The sequence below is a fragment of the Marmota flaviventris genome, chromosome 6 (assembly GCF_047511675.1).
Source record: "Marmota flaviventris isolate mMarFla1 chromosome 6, mMarFla1.hap1, whole genome shotgun sequence".
NCBI lineage: Eukaryota > Metazoa > Chordata > Mammalia > Rodentia > Sciuridae > Marmota > Marmota flaviventris.
In genome coordinates this window covers 151,296,660-151,311,781 of record NC_092503.1, presented here as the reverse complement: position 1 = coordinate 151,311,781, position 15,122 = coordinate 151,296,660, and the positions used below count along the sequence as shown (strand labels likewise).

General features: G+C 45.6%; 1 protein-coding gene across 2 annotated transcripts in view; it reads right to left on the bottom strand.

Annotated features, from left to right (window-relative positions):
- Positions 1–3,092: 3,092 nt before the first annotated feature.
- Positions 3,093–15,122, bottom strand: part of Rnf144b (ring finger protein 144B) — an 83,502-nt gene continuing 71,472 nt past the window's right edge. For both annotated transcript variants that reach the window (XM_071613719.1, XM_071613718.1), the window contains 4 exons: positions 13,029–13,233; positions 11,239–11,383; positions 7,954–8,043; positions 3,093–6,795 (listed from right to left, as the gene is read on the bottom strand). In XM_071613719.1, the coding sequence (XP_071469820.1) occupies positions 6,655–6,795; positions 7,954–8,043; positions 11,239–11,383; positions 13,029–13,233 (581 nt within the window). In that variant the 3' untranslated portion in view covers positions 3,093–6,654. The remainder of the gene's footprint in view (positions 6,796–7,953; positions 8,044–11,238; positions 11,384–13,028; positions 13,234–15,122) is intronic.

Below are 15,122 nucleotides of genomic sequence, written 5' to 3'. Positions count from 1 at the left end.
TGAGTCTTGTCTCCCATCTGTGAATTAGGGGCAGGGGCAGGTATATTAATATCTACCTTCTAGAGTAACCGGAAGAACAAAAGGAGACATGTTTGAAAGTACTTTGCACAGCACGAGGCACTGTGTAAATGCAAGCTTTCACAACAAATAAACTTTCCCTCCAAAGATCATTGTGTTGATATCAATTCTATATTTTCCCACATATCTGCTTCATTTTAATCAAGCATAAAATTAGAGAGCTTTATTTTGTGAAATATTTCTTTGTGAAAAAGTGACATAAAGGAATTTTTTTAAACTATAAAGACAAAACATTTACTTGAGGGTGTTGTACCTCCCTCCACGAACATTCTTAAGCTTGAACAGTATTTCAAGCCTCCAGTTTCCACCTCTCATCTCCTCTGGGGACACTGGCTAGAAACTCGCCACACTGGCAGCCACATGTCCACACAACACAATGGCTCCCACTCCTCTCATCTCCCTAACAAACACTTGGACACACTTTGACACTCGGGATTTCATCCAAACCTCCCGACTTGACCTGAAGGAGGGATGAAATCTCACTATGCAAAATGACTGGACCGCACCCCAGCCCAGACCAGAGCCAGGCCTGGATCAGAAACCAGCCCACTGCAAGTCTGGGCATCTGCTTCCAACTGTGCATCACCTGGAGTGGCAGAGAACAGGGAGGTCAGAAGACAACCCTGCACCTTGTTCTGTACCTGAGGTGATGCCAGATTTACCAGCCCTCTCCCAACACCTGTTCACGTGCCGCTGTGGTGCTGAAGTCCCAGGACCAGGCTGGAACTCAGGGTACACAAGGCAGGGCTGTGTGTGGATTTTTAAATTTATTTGCTTTTTAGGTAAACATATTGGCCTGGGTTCAAAATGTAAGCACTGGCTAATCCAGAGTCAGAAGTCTCATAATTTACTTCCAGAAAACCAAAATTAGATACCTGCACCAGGCCCTGGGTTCAATCCTCAGTACCAGGAAGGGGCATGGGGGAAGAAAGTCCATCTGTCCATTTTATTCAAACATGTCCAATAGTATCAATGTTAACCACCTGTCCACTCAGCCCCAAGAGAAAATACACCACTTCAAACCATGCCAGGTCATTAAGGAAGTACAAGATAAATGTCTAATATGAGTCTGATTTCCTCCTCATCAAAAAGCCTGGATTTTGGCTTTAGCATTCTAAAAAGACAAAAGAGAATAAATGGGATCCTGATAAAATTGAGAGTCACAAAGGCAGAAAATGGAATTCAAAGCACAGCTTGTTCACACACATCATAAATGCATCCAGCAAGTTCATTATCCAGAGCCCCATCTCTAGCTTTCAAAACAGTCCTTTGATTTATTTAATGATAGGCCACAAGTACACGTTTGAGTCCAAATGGAGAAGTTACTAAGACAGGCTTTGGACCTGGTCGACAATGGCTTTGAGTCTGGATTGGAAACATCAAAAGGCACCGTGGGAACACACTTCACTGGGGAAAGATGGGCACGTTGCCTTCTGAAGTTCACGGATTCGCCGGCTGTTGTGCTTCTGATATTGGGAAGTCAGACGCGCAGGGCCTTGTTATTTCTCTAGTGAATCATCCTCATCCCCTAGCTGAGCCACAGGGGTGATGGGGGTGGTCCTCAGGGGGTCCTGTCTGCCCTGGCATACTGTCACACACCCCGAAGCACACATTCTCAATGATGATTTGAAATAGAAAGGATTCCTACCTATACCTCCATTGGGGCAGATAATTGAGGGGGGTGTTCATTCCCTCAGAACTCACAGACCTGTGTGTGGAGACAGGCTTGACATTACTGATGTAGGTGATGGACACTGAAGTGCTTTCTAGGGGTCCTCTGCTCTTCTGGCTGCCCCCCCCACCCCCATCAGCAGTATGACCCTTGGCAAAACGTTAACCCCTGAACCATCGCTTTCTCTGTGCAATGGATCTAACATCTGCTTCATTATCTGACAGGATTATTCTCAAAAATTCTTTAAATAGTTTATACAAAAATATATAAATAAAACATTATAATTGCTATTTACAAATTATTTGAAGAAATGCATTTCTTTCTCATGCTGTAGAGTTGGATATAATCTTTAGGGTCTACAGAAAAAAACAGATTTATTATCTAACAAATTAAAATAATTGAATTACAGAAAAACCTAATTATAATTCTCCTCCAGCTTCACTAGATTCATAATTTACATCGCAATGAGTTTGCTGGTTAGGGCATTGATTAAAAATCACTGCTATATAAAATAGTTCATTCAATATTTCTTTGGGAATGCAAATTCAGGCTCGGCAAACAGCACGCTTTGAAAATGAAATACTGTTGACATTCTAGGAGATGATTAAGAAAATTAAGAAACCATAACCCAAAAGTGTTTTTTATACGATCTTATTGATTTCTCCAAAACAATGACAATGAAATCTGAATTACGGGTCAACTGTAGACCCTTGAGCTCAGGTACCCTTTTAGGGCACTCTTCTATCCAATGAAAAGGCAATAACTCCAGCACAGTGAGCTTTCAGTTTGAGAGAAACACAAGTTCTAGCTGTTCCCCAGCTGCTGGCACTCAACCCAAGACCAGGTCTGCCTTGAATACTGATCCCAGGGAAGTGGCCCTCCCACACCCATGTAAGTCCTTCCTTTAAAACTCTTAACAAGGAAACACAGGCTTCTGACAGGCTTTTGGAAGGATGGAACTCACCTTGACCTCAGTCCCACCCTGATTTATTCGTAAGACCAGTGACTTTGACACCAGGCAGCATTTTATTTTGAATCAGAATGATTAAAGACATAACACTCTTAGTTCTCTTTCTAAATAATGATCAATTCCTGTGCACTGGAAGTGTGGGACCCCTTCCTGTGCACTGGAAGTGTGGGACTTGTCTGCAACAAGTGAAGCCATTACACTCGCCTCCCTTTCTTTTAAGCAGCAAAGTGGCGAGACTCATTTCCGTGGATGGGGTTGCACATTCTGGTACTTCTTGCAAATTCTGATCCTAGGTTTGACAGTGATTTGGTTGGTTCTCAGAGGATAAAACTGAACGTCTAGAATCATCCAGCACAACACAGGTTAACACACTTGATTTCCTGCTCACATTTATTGGGGTCAGAGAAACTAAAACAGTTATTTTCCTCCCAAAGAACTGGAAAAATATAATACAATTTTTAAAGCACATAACAAACTTTCTGGGTCTTGAATCGACAGGAGATATAATAGCCTAGAGGTATCAATTCTGGCGGCTTTATCAAATGTCAGTCACCTAAGGCATTTCTGAAATTGTCCTTAAAGCTGCACACAGACTTATTCTACGCACATAAAGGCATCTATTCATGAACAGAAAGAGAGATCCTACAGGTGCACTGAGTAGGGAAGGATAAGGAAATACATATTTAGATTCTGAATAATTTTCAGAGAAAACTTAGGGTTCCCAGTGATTTACATTGAAATAAACACACGTAGATTTTCAAACCTGGATAGATAAGATTTGTGTGATGCAGGCTCCAAGAAAACTCACACTGCGAATTATTTGTTTTTCAAAGGCTGCTTTCAAAGTACAGATTTCAAGTCCAAAGCAAATACCCGGGGCATGAACAAATAGGATGCCTAAGATTCTAACACTGGCTTTCAGTCAGCTTTCCTCCTCCTCCCTACCCAATAACATGAAAAAAAATTCCTAGAAGGGGCAACAACAGCTAGATGGTGTGTCGTAATAGCTGGTGGCATTTCTGGATGGTGGCTTATTACACCAGATTGCAATTTGGTGGAGGATTTTTGAATTCTATTTCAAATGGACCGCACTACTCCAAACACAAGGAGATCTTTGTCACAACATCCAAACATCTTATGTAGATGCAGGCGTTTTTCCTAAAACAGAATCACCAGGGTAAGTAAGACAGAGCTGAAAGAAGCAGGGGACAAGCTGTATATACTCTGTCCTGGCCGATTACCAGACAGGAAAGCATCAGCTTCCCATACCAAGGCCATCAGCTCTCTCCTGTGTAAACGAGGTCTCTGGCTTGGCTTGCTCTGTGCCCTTGGTCGTACCAGAGACACGTGTGGGTTCAAACTACCCACCTGTTCCTGTGGATTCTGACGACTCACAGGCATTTTCAGTCACCATTTTTTTTCAGGCACTTTACAACATTAAAAAATATTAAATCCATTTATTTAAAATCAGTTTAACAAACACCCCCCCACCCCACCCCCCCTTCCCTAGCCCTGGCAGAGGAAAAAAAAAAGTAGCTAATTATGTTATAAAATGTCTGTGAGAAGATAAATCCCTTTAATTTTGCCAAGGAAATAGCATAGACATTTTCTTCTACCTTTACTACAAATTCATAAGAACACAGCACTCGGGTTACTTGAAATCTGCCCCTGTTTGGAGAATCTCTGTGAACCAAGCTCAGAGAGGTTACTAACAGAGGTGTGCATTGCCACAACTGGTACAAACTTGGTACAACTTGGTACAAAAATCCAGTTTCAGTTGGGTTCCTATGATCCCCTGAGCAGTTACAAATGCCCTTTACCTATAATGAGGAAGTAGTCTATGTGTAAAACAAAGCAAATAACTATTCAAATATATGTACATTTATATTTATAACAACATGAGATACACTGATGGAGTTTTTTTTTTTTTTTTTCCTGAAGTATTAAAAGATTCAAAGTCACTATTGAGAAATTTCTGATTAATGATTAAAAATTATTTGGGGTGGCTGCCATTCAAAAGTTTTCCCAGAGTTCAAACTATAAATGAAAAAGTACAAGACAAATGATCAAACCCCATGTAAATGCATATGCAAACATGATACAACGGAACCCACTATTCTGTATAATTAGTATACACTAATAAAAAAGGACATGACCCATGAATGTGCTCTATGTATATCAGATATCAATATGTATGTGTGACTTAAAATTCCTTAAATATACACATCCCCACTTAGGATACATTCCATCACATAGAAAAAGCATCAACTTTAATTAGGGGTCCAGGATAGCAGCAATTTAATAATCTAGTTACCTCAGAAAATCTGACGGGCCCTGATTTTTCCCAGTGTGGCGTCCCTGGCTTTGGGGAGAGGTCTCAGTTAACATTTAGCACAGCTCTTGTGAACCACCAGGCTGCGCTGCTGATGGCAATAATATAATCCTGTCACTGGAGAGAATGTTTTTGTCTTTCAAGGCCCATTTATGCAAGTCTGACTAATGGTGTAATGGGAAAAGTAAGTCACAATGAGGTGATATAAATCTCTTTCAGATATATAATAGCGTTCCCATTTTGTTTCTTACATATCTTGTTGTTGTCTTATCGGTGCCTTATACATACAGAAAGTATTCAGATGTCTTCACAGCTGCAGATAGAGAAATACTAAATTATTCAGAGAAGAGAGCTGCTCTGAATCGTTGGAAAATAGGTAAATCTCTTGGTTATCAATGCATGTTTTTATAGACATGGTATGATTTGAACTGAGTACTGTGTTAAAAAAGAGTCGTCTTTCTGGGTCTATCCCCTTGGGTAAGTCATGAACTTGCAACCCACATGTACATCTATATACTGTGCAAAAATTCTTTAGGTTGATGGATAATGAGCCATTTTAGTTCTAGGACGAGAGAATGGCTTTTAGGGAAATATTTGTTTCTACTATTTAGCATATAATGTGTGCCCAGTGGATAGAAATTCCAGATAGCCTGCAAGCCACAGGGCTTCTAGGGGGACATATGGACTCTGTCGTGTACTTTCAGACCCAAGCCCAGATCTGTTGGGTGTGTGAACACAGAGCCCAGGGAAGGTCCTTGTCATCTGTGATGAATGTTCTGAGCCTCTACCACTCTACCCCTATTTCATATGAACCAATCCCTCAGACCACAGCTACTGGCTGTGAGAGACAAGCTGGTCACCTTAGAAAAGTAACATTTGCCAAAGGAGAGACACTAAATTAGACCGTGTTGTTTTTCGGGCTGCAACCCTTTCACTGGGAAGGGCCAACTCCCTCTGCACAGCAGTCTCCACTGCTTGAAGCTGAGATCACACGAAGAGAAACCCATTGTGTTTCTGCCAAGTCACTGTGGGAACATTGGGAACAGCACACCCAGTAACGGGCAGAGGCACAACTATCAGCTGCTCAGATAAGCAGCCTGCTTTGTAGCTCTTAGGAGAATCTCTCACACGCAGTCTGAGCCTTCCCCTCCTACAACGGGTTTCCCCATTTCTCATGGTGCTCAAATCAAACAGAGCAGACTCTTCTTCTCAGTTAGCATGAATGTTGCCAACCGCGACAACACGTTTATTATATTAAACGTTCGCTCAGCCTCCTTGGATTTGGCTGGAAGATGAACAGTCCAGTGGGATCGTCCAGATGATAAAATGGTTTGTTAGTTCCTCCCGAGCAACCCCAAAGCTCCCCACATGCTCCGCGGGCACAGCCTGGGGCGGCGGCGGCAGCTCTGGTTACACTGGAACACTTGCACCCAGGACTCAGCCTCTTCTGATGCCGAGGCTGGAAGGCAAGTTCAAAGTCTGGACGCAGAGGCACTTCCAAAGTTTGGCGAGGGGAAGGAGGCAAGATCACTAAGTGGGGCTTTAGCGCTGTGCTGTCTCAGGTAACCCAGACGATTGTGGCACGTGCACGCAGAGATCTTCTTAGGTTGTAGACGGGTCGTGCTTTTTCTTCTTGCCCCGACAGGACTTGCAGACACAGCAGATTATGCATGGGGAGGCCAGAAGTAGCAGTGGTGACGTCACCAGGGCGATGATGCCCAATCCCACCAGAATTCCCACCACCTGGGAGTTTAAAAGAAAGCTGACGTCAGCACTTAAGTTTTCTTACGTGTGTAGTTATTCCAACTGCACCATTTCCTATGGACTGAAAGCTCGTGTCCCCCCAACTCCAAATTTGCACATTGATACTCTAATCCCCAGGGTGATAATACTTGGTGATGGGGCTTCTGGGTGTCAATTAGGTGGAACTCTCATGATGGGATCAGTGTCCTTATAAGAAGAGAGACCACAGAACTTGCTTCTTCTTATCTCCCTCTCTGTGTGTGTCATGTGAGGACATGGCAAGAATGTGGCCATCTGTGAGTCAGGAAGAGAACCCTCACCAGAATCTGACCATGTTGGCACCCAGAGCTTAGACTTCCCAGACTCCAAAACTGTGAGAAGTAAATTTTTGTTGTTTAAGTCACCCAGCCTATGAACATTTGTTATAGTAGCTTAAGACTAAGACATCATCTCAGGCACAAGAGATAGTTACATTTATGGGAACTTCAGCCAGTGTTCAGCAATGGTCTGAGCTGGACATAAACTAAAAAGATAAAATGGACCAAGTCCAGGGGGAGGACAAACCCTTGAGTACTAACCAGAGTTCACTGCAAGCTCAACAGATCTGTGAACTATAGGCATCAGCTTGTTCTCTACCTGAGTTTCCCCAATGGTCTCAGAGTGGAGTTGATAATGATCAGCAGGATACTAGCATCAACTCCACCAAAAGGAGCAAAGGCTTTGATAAATATAAAAACTATGAAAATGAACCATGGCTTCCTTGGAACCTCCACTGAACACACGGTGGCCTGCACAGAAGGACCTAAGTCCTAGCAGGGCGAGCACGACTTTAGAGCGCGGCCTTTGATAGCTAATGTGCCCACAGGGTCTTAGGAAGGACCTCTCCCGTGTTCCAGAACATCCACCCGTGTTCTGTAGGGCTCTGGGACTGTGGGGCTCTCTGGTGCCTCGGCCCCTTCACGTGTCCTCATGGAGCCTGTCTGGCTCATGAATTATCCTCAGGCAGCTGCCCCCACCTTGGCCTCTCCCTGCCCCAGAACCCCCCAGCCCCTCCCAGGCCAGCATGGGTAAGGAAGGAATAGCGTAGGGGACAAAGAGGCCGGCCCCCTAAGCCTTCACCAGCCTGGTTTCTGTCACATCCTTTCAAGGTCAGACTACCTGTGTGCGGTTCCACATCACTGAGGCTCTCGAGTGGCCCAGCTTATTCCTGCATGGTCCTTTGTCATAGTGTCTGAGGAAAATGTCATTCTGGAAAACAAAGGGAGAGGTTTCAGGAACATGCAGTTCAAATTGAGAGAGAGGAGGACATCAACCACACCAGTCACCGGGTGACATGAAGACCCTCCTCTAGGAACTCCCAGCCTGCCATCTTTCACTCATCAAGGTAGTTTTATAAAGCACCCAGTGAAAGAGATCGTGGTCAATGAGACTCTCGATTGGCTCTACAAAAAAAGTGGGATGACTTGGTCAATGACCTTAGGAAGGTCATCGAGAGCATTAGCAGAGGCAGAGATGGAATGGAAGGGCCAGGATTGAGGCAGCTCAAAGGACGCTGCCCCAAACCAGGAGAGGGAAATGCCCTGGAGAATGCCAGACGGAGAAGAGGTTTCAACTAGAGGGGGCAGCAGGAGACACAGCCACAGACAAGGGGTTGAAGAAGACATGAAATCTGATAATGCAGAGATGCTTCGGGGGAAGGACGATAATCATGGTTTGCACACGATGCTGAACTTGCAGACAGGGGAGACATCCGGGTAGTACTGTCCAAAGGGCAGCTCAGTCCAGAGATCTGGCTTGGGCGGGGGGACCTGGGCATCTGAGTCCATGGGGTGAAAGGAATCACGGATGTGAATGAGTGTGCCCAGGGAGAGCACCACTGAGAGCAAGATGCTGCCGATCACACCCTTAACAATGGATCAAGGAAGAGCCTGGAAGGGGACCAGAACTCGGCCAGAAGAGGAGGAGGGAGCCAGTGGGGATGGTAGCTGCAGCGGAGGCGGCCTAGGTATTGAACGTGCAATCTGAAGTCTCCACTGGGCTCTACCAAGAAGAAGTCACTCAAAACCCTGGAAAGAACCCAATCAGTGTGTGGGCACGGCAATGTGAGCACACTGCCCTGCACACTGCCCTGCACACTGCCCTGCCTGGGGTGAGTACAGGCCAGCAGCAAGGGGCGACCAGGCTGGAGAGAAGCAGAGGGCAGGCTAGAGGAAAGTCTGGTTTGACATGGCGCAGGGTGGCACAGGTGGACATGGAAGGAGTAGAGAGAGGAAGTTCAAGCCCCAGCATAGAGGAGAGATAACCAAAGGGGGGAGTCTCTGAGGCCACCCATGGAAACAGGATTCCCAAGCACACTGTTATCATTTCAGCCAGGCGCAGTGCCAGACGCCTGCAATCTCAGCAGCTGGAAAGGCTGAGGCAGGAGGAGCGTGAGTTCAAAGCCAGCCTCAGCAGCAGCGAGGCACTAAGCAGCTCAGTGAGACTCTGTCTCCAAATAAAATACAAAGTAGGGCTGGGAAGGTGGCTCAGTGGTCAATGCCCCTGAGTTCAATCCCTGGAGCAACACCCTCTCACCCTCGAAAAAAATAACATTTCAGCCTCTGAAACTGCAGGGATGAAGGTCAAGGCAGGAAAAAACTCAGTGCCTGCCCCAGTTCACTCAAAATCTCTGGGGCAGACAGACTCAGTGCCCCTTCTCCCGGCCCCAGCCTCTCAAGGTTCACACACACAGACATCAACACCGTCATGTGACCCAGGGGAGTTGCCTGGAGAAAACAGTTACCGACAAGCCAATGCCTTGGGCCAAAACAGAGCAAATGGATCTCAGAACACCGTGGCAAAAAAGACGATTCAACACTTAAAATCTGTGTGCTCAGCCATTTAACATCTGTCCCATTTCATCTCGAGGACCAGCGGCATCGTGACAGAACACAGTGTTCTCCACACATCCCACAGCGTCTCTCGGCCTCGGGACAGAGATCCGGAGCACACATTTAGTTCCTGAGAGTCTTGACTCCTGAAGAGAGTCTCCTGGGCCCAGCCGCCTTGGGGACTGAACCCAGCCACACTGTGGCTAAACACCCACACACTGCGGCCCTCTTACCTGCACTCTCACTCACAGAGAGAAATTGCCTGTTGAATTAAAGCAAACCAAGCAACAAAACCGAGAGCTGAGAAAAGAATGGCCACCCAGCCATGACGGAGGCTTGAATTGATTTGGTCTCATATTATAGGTCCAAACTGCCCACGGAGGGAAAATCTACAGACATTCTGTGCTGCCCCAACTCTAAAAGACTAGAATCAGAGTAAGACTGTCAACTCTGAGGTGACCAGGCACCTTGGCACAAGGCTGAAGGCACTGCAGCTGGAGCCGAGAAGACAGGCCACATGAATGGCAAGAGGAAACCGTGACGAGGCAAGTCCCCAGAGCCAGAAAGGAACACGGACAAAACACCACCAATACTGCTGCCGCGCCGCTGAACAAGAGCCAGTTAAGAGGTGCCATTGATCTGGACTCTTGTTTTCCTTGAATTCAGACAGAGGAAAATAATCTAATTATAGAAGACAGAACAAGTGTCCCCAAAGACACCCATAGCCTGAGCCACAGAATCTGTGAATATGTTATCGTAAATGGCTAACAGGCCTCGGCAAGTATGATTGAATCAAGGACCTTGAGGTGGAGGAGAGGATCCAGAATAATACAAATGAGCCCAATCTAATCACACAGGTCTTCAAAGGCAGAGAATCGTCCAGCTGTGGTCAGAGGGCACAGCAACTATGGAATGAGGAGCAGAGAGATGTGCTGTTACTGGCTTTGAAGATGGAGAAAGGGGATCATCGCCTTGCAATGTAGGCATCCTCTAGAAGGTAGAAAGGGAAAGGAAACGATTCTCCTCTGCAACCTTGATTATAACCCAGTAAGATCTGAGTTGGACTTCTTATGTACAGAAATACAAAATAATGCACTTGTGTTGTCCTGAGCCACAAAATTTATGGTGATTTGTTACAACAGCAATACAAAACTGATACACTAATAGGCCCCCACAAACTAGAGTGGGAAAATGGTCAGAAAGCAAGAAAGAAATGCCGCTAAAACAGAAGCTTTTTTTTAAAAAGCTACGGAAGCTAAAGAAAGGGTTTACAGTAGTCTCAGGTAGGAGGGGAGTGGCTGGTAGAGCTCAAAGGTGGAGTGCCTGCCTGGCATACACAAGGGCCTGGGTTTGATCCCCAGCACAGCCAAACAAAACAAAACAAAACAAAAAAAGGAAGAAGAAGAAAAACAATGTGGCAGGCTCAGGAAGTCTCATTAAGAAAAATAAAGACCTTTTTCAGGACAACATAGGCTCCACATTCAACCTTTTTAAAGGAGCAGCTGTGGACAGAGGCTGTGGTGCAGGTACAGTGCAGGGAAGACCACACGAGCCTCTTCAGATGGAAACTTACGTCCAGGTTCTGCAGACAGTACCAGCAAAACGTGTGTTTGCAGTTCTTGCACATCATCTGGGCACAGCCTTCGTTGCGTTCGATATAAACTCGGCACACTGGGCACTGCTTAATGGGGGCTTCTGCATCTGTCCCAAAGAGGGCCCTAGAAACAAAATAGAGGGAAAGTTGGATTCAGCTGATGGTCATCGACTGATTTCCCAGCTCTCCAGATGGTCAGGAAGGAGCTCTCAGTTACCTGTGCTTAAAATCCACTTTCAAAAAAAAAAAAAAAAAAATGGTGGGGATAAAAATAGGAGAAACAGATTATTAGTTGTTCAGATAACTCAAAATAAGAAAGAATATTTACTTTGGCTTTCGGTCAATTATATAATTACACTTTCCACAGCTGATTTAACTCATTGCTTTGTCAAATTAATATTTCATTTCCTGAGTGCACTGAATAATAAATTGGAGGAGTGAGCTACAGCAGAGAGAAACTGGCTCAGGGTCCAAATGGGGCGTGCGTTGTCCATCTAGTGATCTGCTCATTCGATAAATGGAGGAGAGGGGTTCTGTAAAATATTAGATGAATAGGCCAGTACAGGCTCACAGCCTAAAGGGGCACAGAAAACAAGAAGTGGGACCAACTGGTGGGAGGGAGGGGCCAGAGCTCCAGGTTACATTTTGGCTCTTGTTTTTCAAGACCACCTCCCTGCCCAGGGGCATCTCGGTCACAGAGTGCTGCCCACTCTATGACCAGATTTGGTACAGGCAAGAGCCTTACATAGGGGTGTGGGGGACGGTCTCTATTTTTATACCTGTTTTGCTAGTGGGGAAAGAGATTCAGGAAGAGTGTCTGTGTAAGGACACTCAGATGCCAAGTGACACTGTCAGAACTCATGTCATCCTCTCCTGCAGTTCTTCACGTTGCCTGGGAGGCCAGGGCCCTGAATCTGGATAAGGAGCTGGTGCCTGCTGTGTGTGTAGGTCTATTTTCCCCTCGTCTGGTCTGAGATTTGAGCACAGCTGCACCTCCAGGCAGCATTACCCTTCCTGAAGACTGGTCTGCACACTCGGAGGGCCCAGGGTGACAATGCCAACCGGCCCAGAACACTGGCATTTTGTTCTTGCCAATGCAGAGCAGCCACAGCCTCAAGCAAAGCAAAGATCCAACATAAAGGTCTCTCACTCAGGATCCTGCTGCTGCCACAAAAAACCTTCCAAACGAAAAGGTGCTGATTTCACAGCTTCTCATCATAACAAAATCTTAATCTCGGCTCCATCTTTTCAGAGAATAAAGTGCTAGGAGAAGCTCTCTTCCTATATTTCCCAAGAATTCAGGACTGTTACTGTATTGCTGGGCTCTCTCTGCTCTGATTGGCACACCTCAGGAGCTGGTGATTTCATCAGGTAAGAAAATAATCTGTCTCATTCTGCACATAGAAAGAACAAGCTACCCCAACGAGCAGGCAGATGTGGGACCCAAGCAGATGGTTGTGGACAAGTCACACCTTCTACCGAGAACCCTGGAGCACGGAGCCTCTCTACCCAAGAGAAAGCTAAATTCATACAAGCTCTAGTTTCACCATATCTGGAAGATTCTTTTGGGTCAAGTAACTAAAATCCCTTTTAGAAATGCTTTTGTCATTATTCTGTTACCGATTTACCAACTCTGACACACTGCTCAGGGATATTGTATAAGAAAATAACAAGTCTCTGAATACCATTATGATCACCCCTTCTCCCAGGGAACCCATATTGGGTGTCCGAGAACACCCCTGAGTAATCTCAGACAGTCCCTTCCTTACCCGTGCTCGGATGGCAGGACGATGGGATGGCTGTCTCTGCAGGAGACCCCGGCGTGCCACGCATCCTTGCAACATGAGCAGAATTTCAGGTGGCAGGAAGGGCATTCCACCAGCACTGGCTGTCCTGGGTCACTTGCTGCAACAGGGCACACTGTCTGACAGTCTGCAACAGGACACCACGTTCGGTGGGGGTCCAGGTGAACTTCTAAAACATAAAGAAAGAAACACCTGTTTCTTCTGCCTGTCCCTGATCCAAGCTGGAGGCTTTCTGCCTTTCACTTACCCTCTTTTATACACCCACAGAAGTATAATAGAACCAAAGGGGACGACTTCTATGGTTAGTCTTCATAATGGGTCTAAACTTACCAGCCACGAGGTTGCCCACGTTTCTCAAGGTAGGTACTGATGGAATAGGGTACCACTGCCTTTACTAACAAATCAAGGGTCTTCTCTCTAATCAGTGTTTGTAACCCTAGAGTATTTCTTCCCTCATCTGCTGCGGCCTAGCCAGGAAGTCAGGTTTCCTGTCAGTGGGCCTTCTGCTGTTCTACCAACGTGCTCGTAGGGGACAATGTGGAAAGGACCCACGGGTTCCAGGAAGCAAGGACTTTTACAGACAATAGATGGTAGCCAATCCTATAACACTGGCTAGGAATGGTACCCTATTCCATAGGAGAGAAGATGGGTGGGAAGTGAACAACCATCCATTGAGTGTCTACAAAACTTGCTAAGTTTCTCCTTTCTTTCAATCATGGACTCCACGTTCTCTTTGTATGGTACGACCTTTCAGGAAACAGACCATGCGGAAAATGAGGCCACTTTGAGGGACAGCACAGCCCTTTTTCCTCTGAACCAACACCTTTTGGTAAACATCAAACTGATGAGATTCTAGTTTAAACCTCCTAAGGCTTGTGATTTCTAGAAATTTGTATACATGAGGCAAAGAAATCCAAAGGGTGGTGCAGAAAGAAAATGAAGGCATTAAAATTTTAAGTAGGAGTTTAGTTTTTAAAGTTAGTAATTTCACAAATTCAGCATTGGGGAAGACGGTAAATGTGAAATGTTCCAATAAACATTGCCTCCATTGATGTCTTACCTAGAAAATGAAATAATTCAATCTATCGTTGTTATTACAAGTTTTCATTTCAAAATATCATCCTTAAATATAGAGTTTCATCTGATCATTCTGGGGGATGGTACTGGTGAATGATGAACCCTTGACACAAATATCATCAGAAGGAGGGATCCCACTATTCAAAGACTCTCAGACTCCAAGAGAGACGGACCCTCTAATACCCCCAAACTTTAGGAAACCAAGGGAGGAGTGACATACATGGGATCCAAGGTCATGGCCTTTGCTTCCAAACTGTTCTATAATTGCTTTACTGACACTAAGCCCAAGGAGCTGAAGGCTGGAGTGGGACCTAGAAGTAAGGACCTCCACATCGCAGATCTACTCATCATTCATCAAAGGTTTTGTTTATTTGTTTTGTTTGGTGTTTGTAGTGCTAAGAATTGAACCCAGGGTCTCGCCACGTATACTAGGCAAGTGCTTTACCACCGAGTAACATCCCAGCCCTGTCAGAAGTCTGTTAAAATCCAGTGGAAAAGAAGGGAAAAAGGAAAGTTGAGACATGGACAGACTGACACAGGACGTCAGGACGGATGGCACCTCTAGCGATCACTTCAACAGATGCAAGGGTGCGGTTCAGCCTGGGAACGCCAATCAATGATAGTTACCAGGCAGAGGTTCCCCTGGCTGCTCTCAGCCTAGCATTCAGGTACCCAGGGTGGCACAAGACAAGCACAGACAATAAAGGGGCCATCACAGACTTTGATGAGTTGCCATGAAGGACGTTAAGAACAGCTGGTGCACACAGTCCCATGCAAAGCAAGGGAGACCCAGAGCCATAGAAAACAGTGATCTTCTGTATTTTTCCCCTGACAACGATACATAAAGGTCTGTGCAAAGGCGGGTAGAGGGTGGGGGAAGGGGAACACGAGAGGCTTCCTCACGGAGTCGTGCGACACTTAATGGCAGGGAGACACCCTGAGGTGCATTTTTAAAAAAAATGTTTTGGTACTGGTACATAG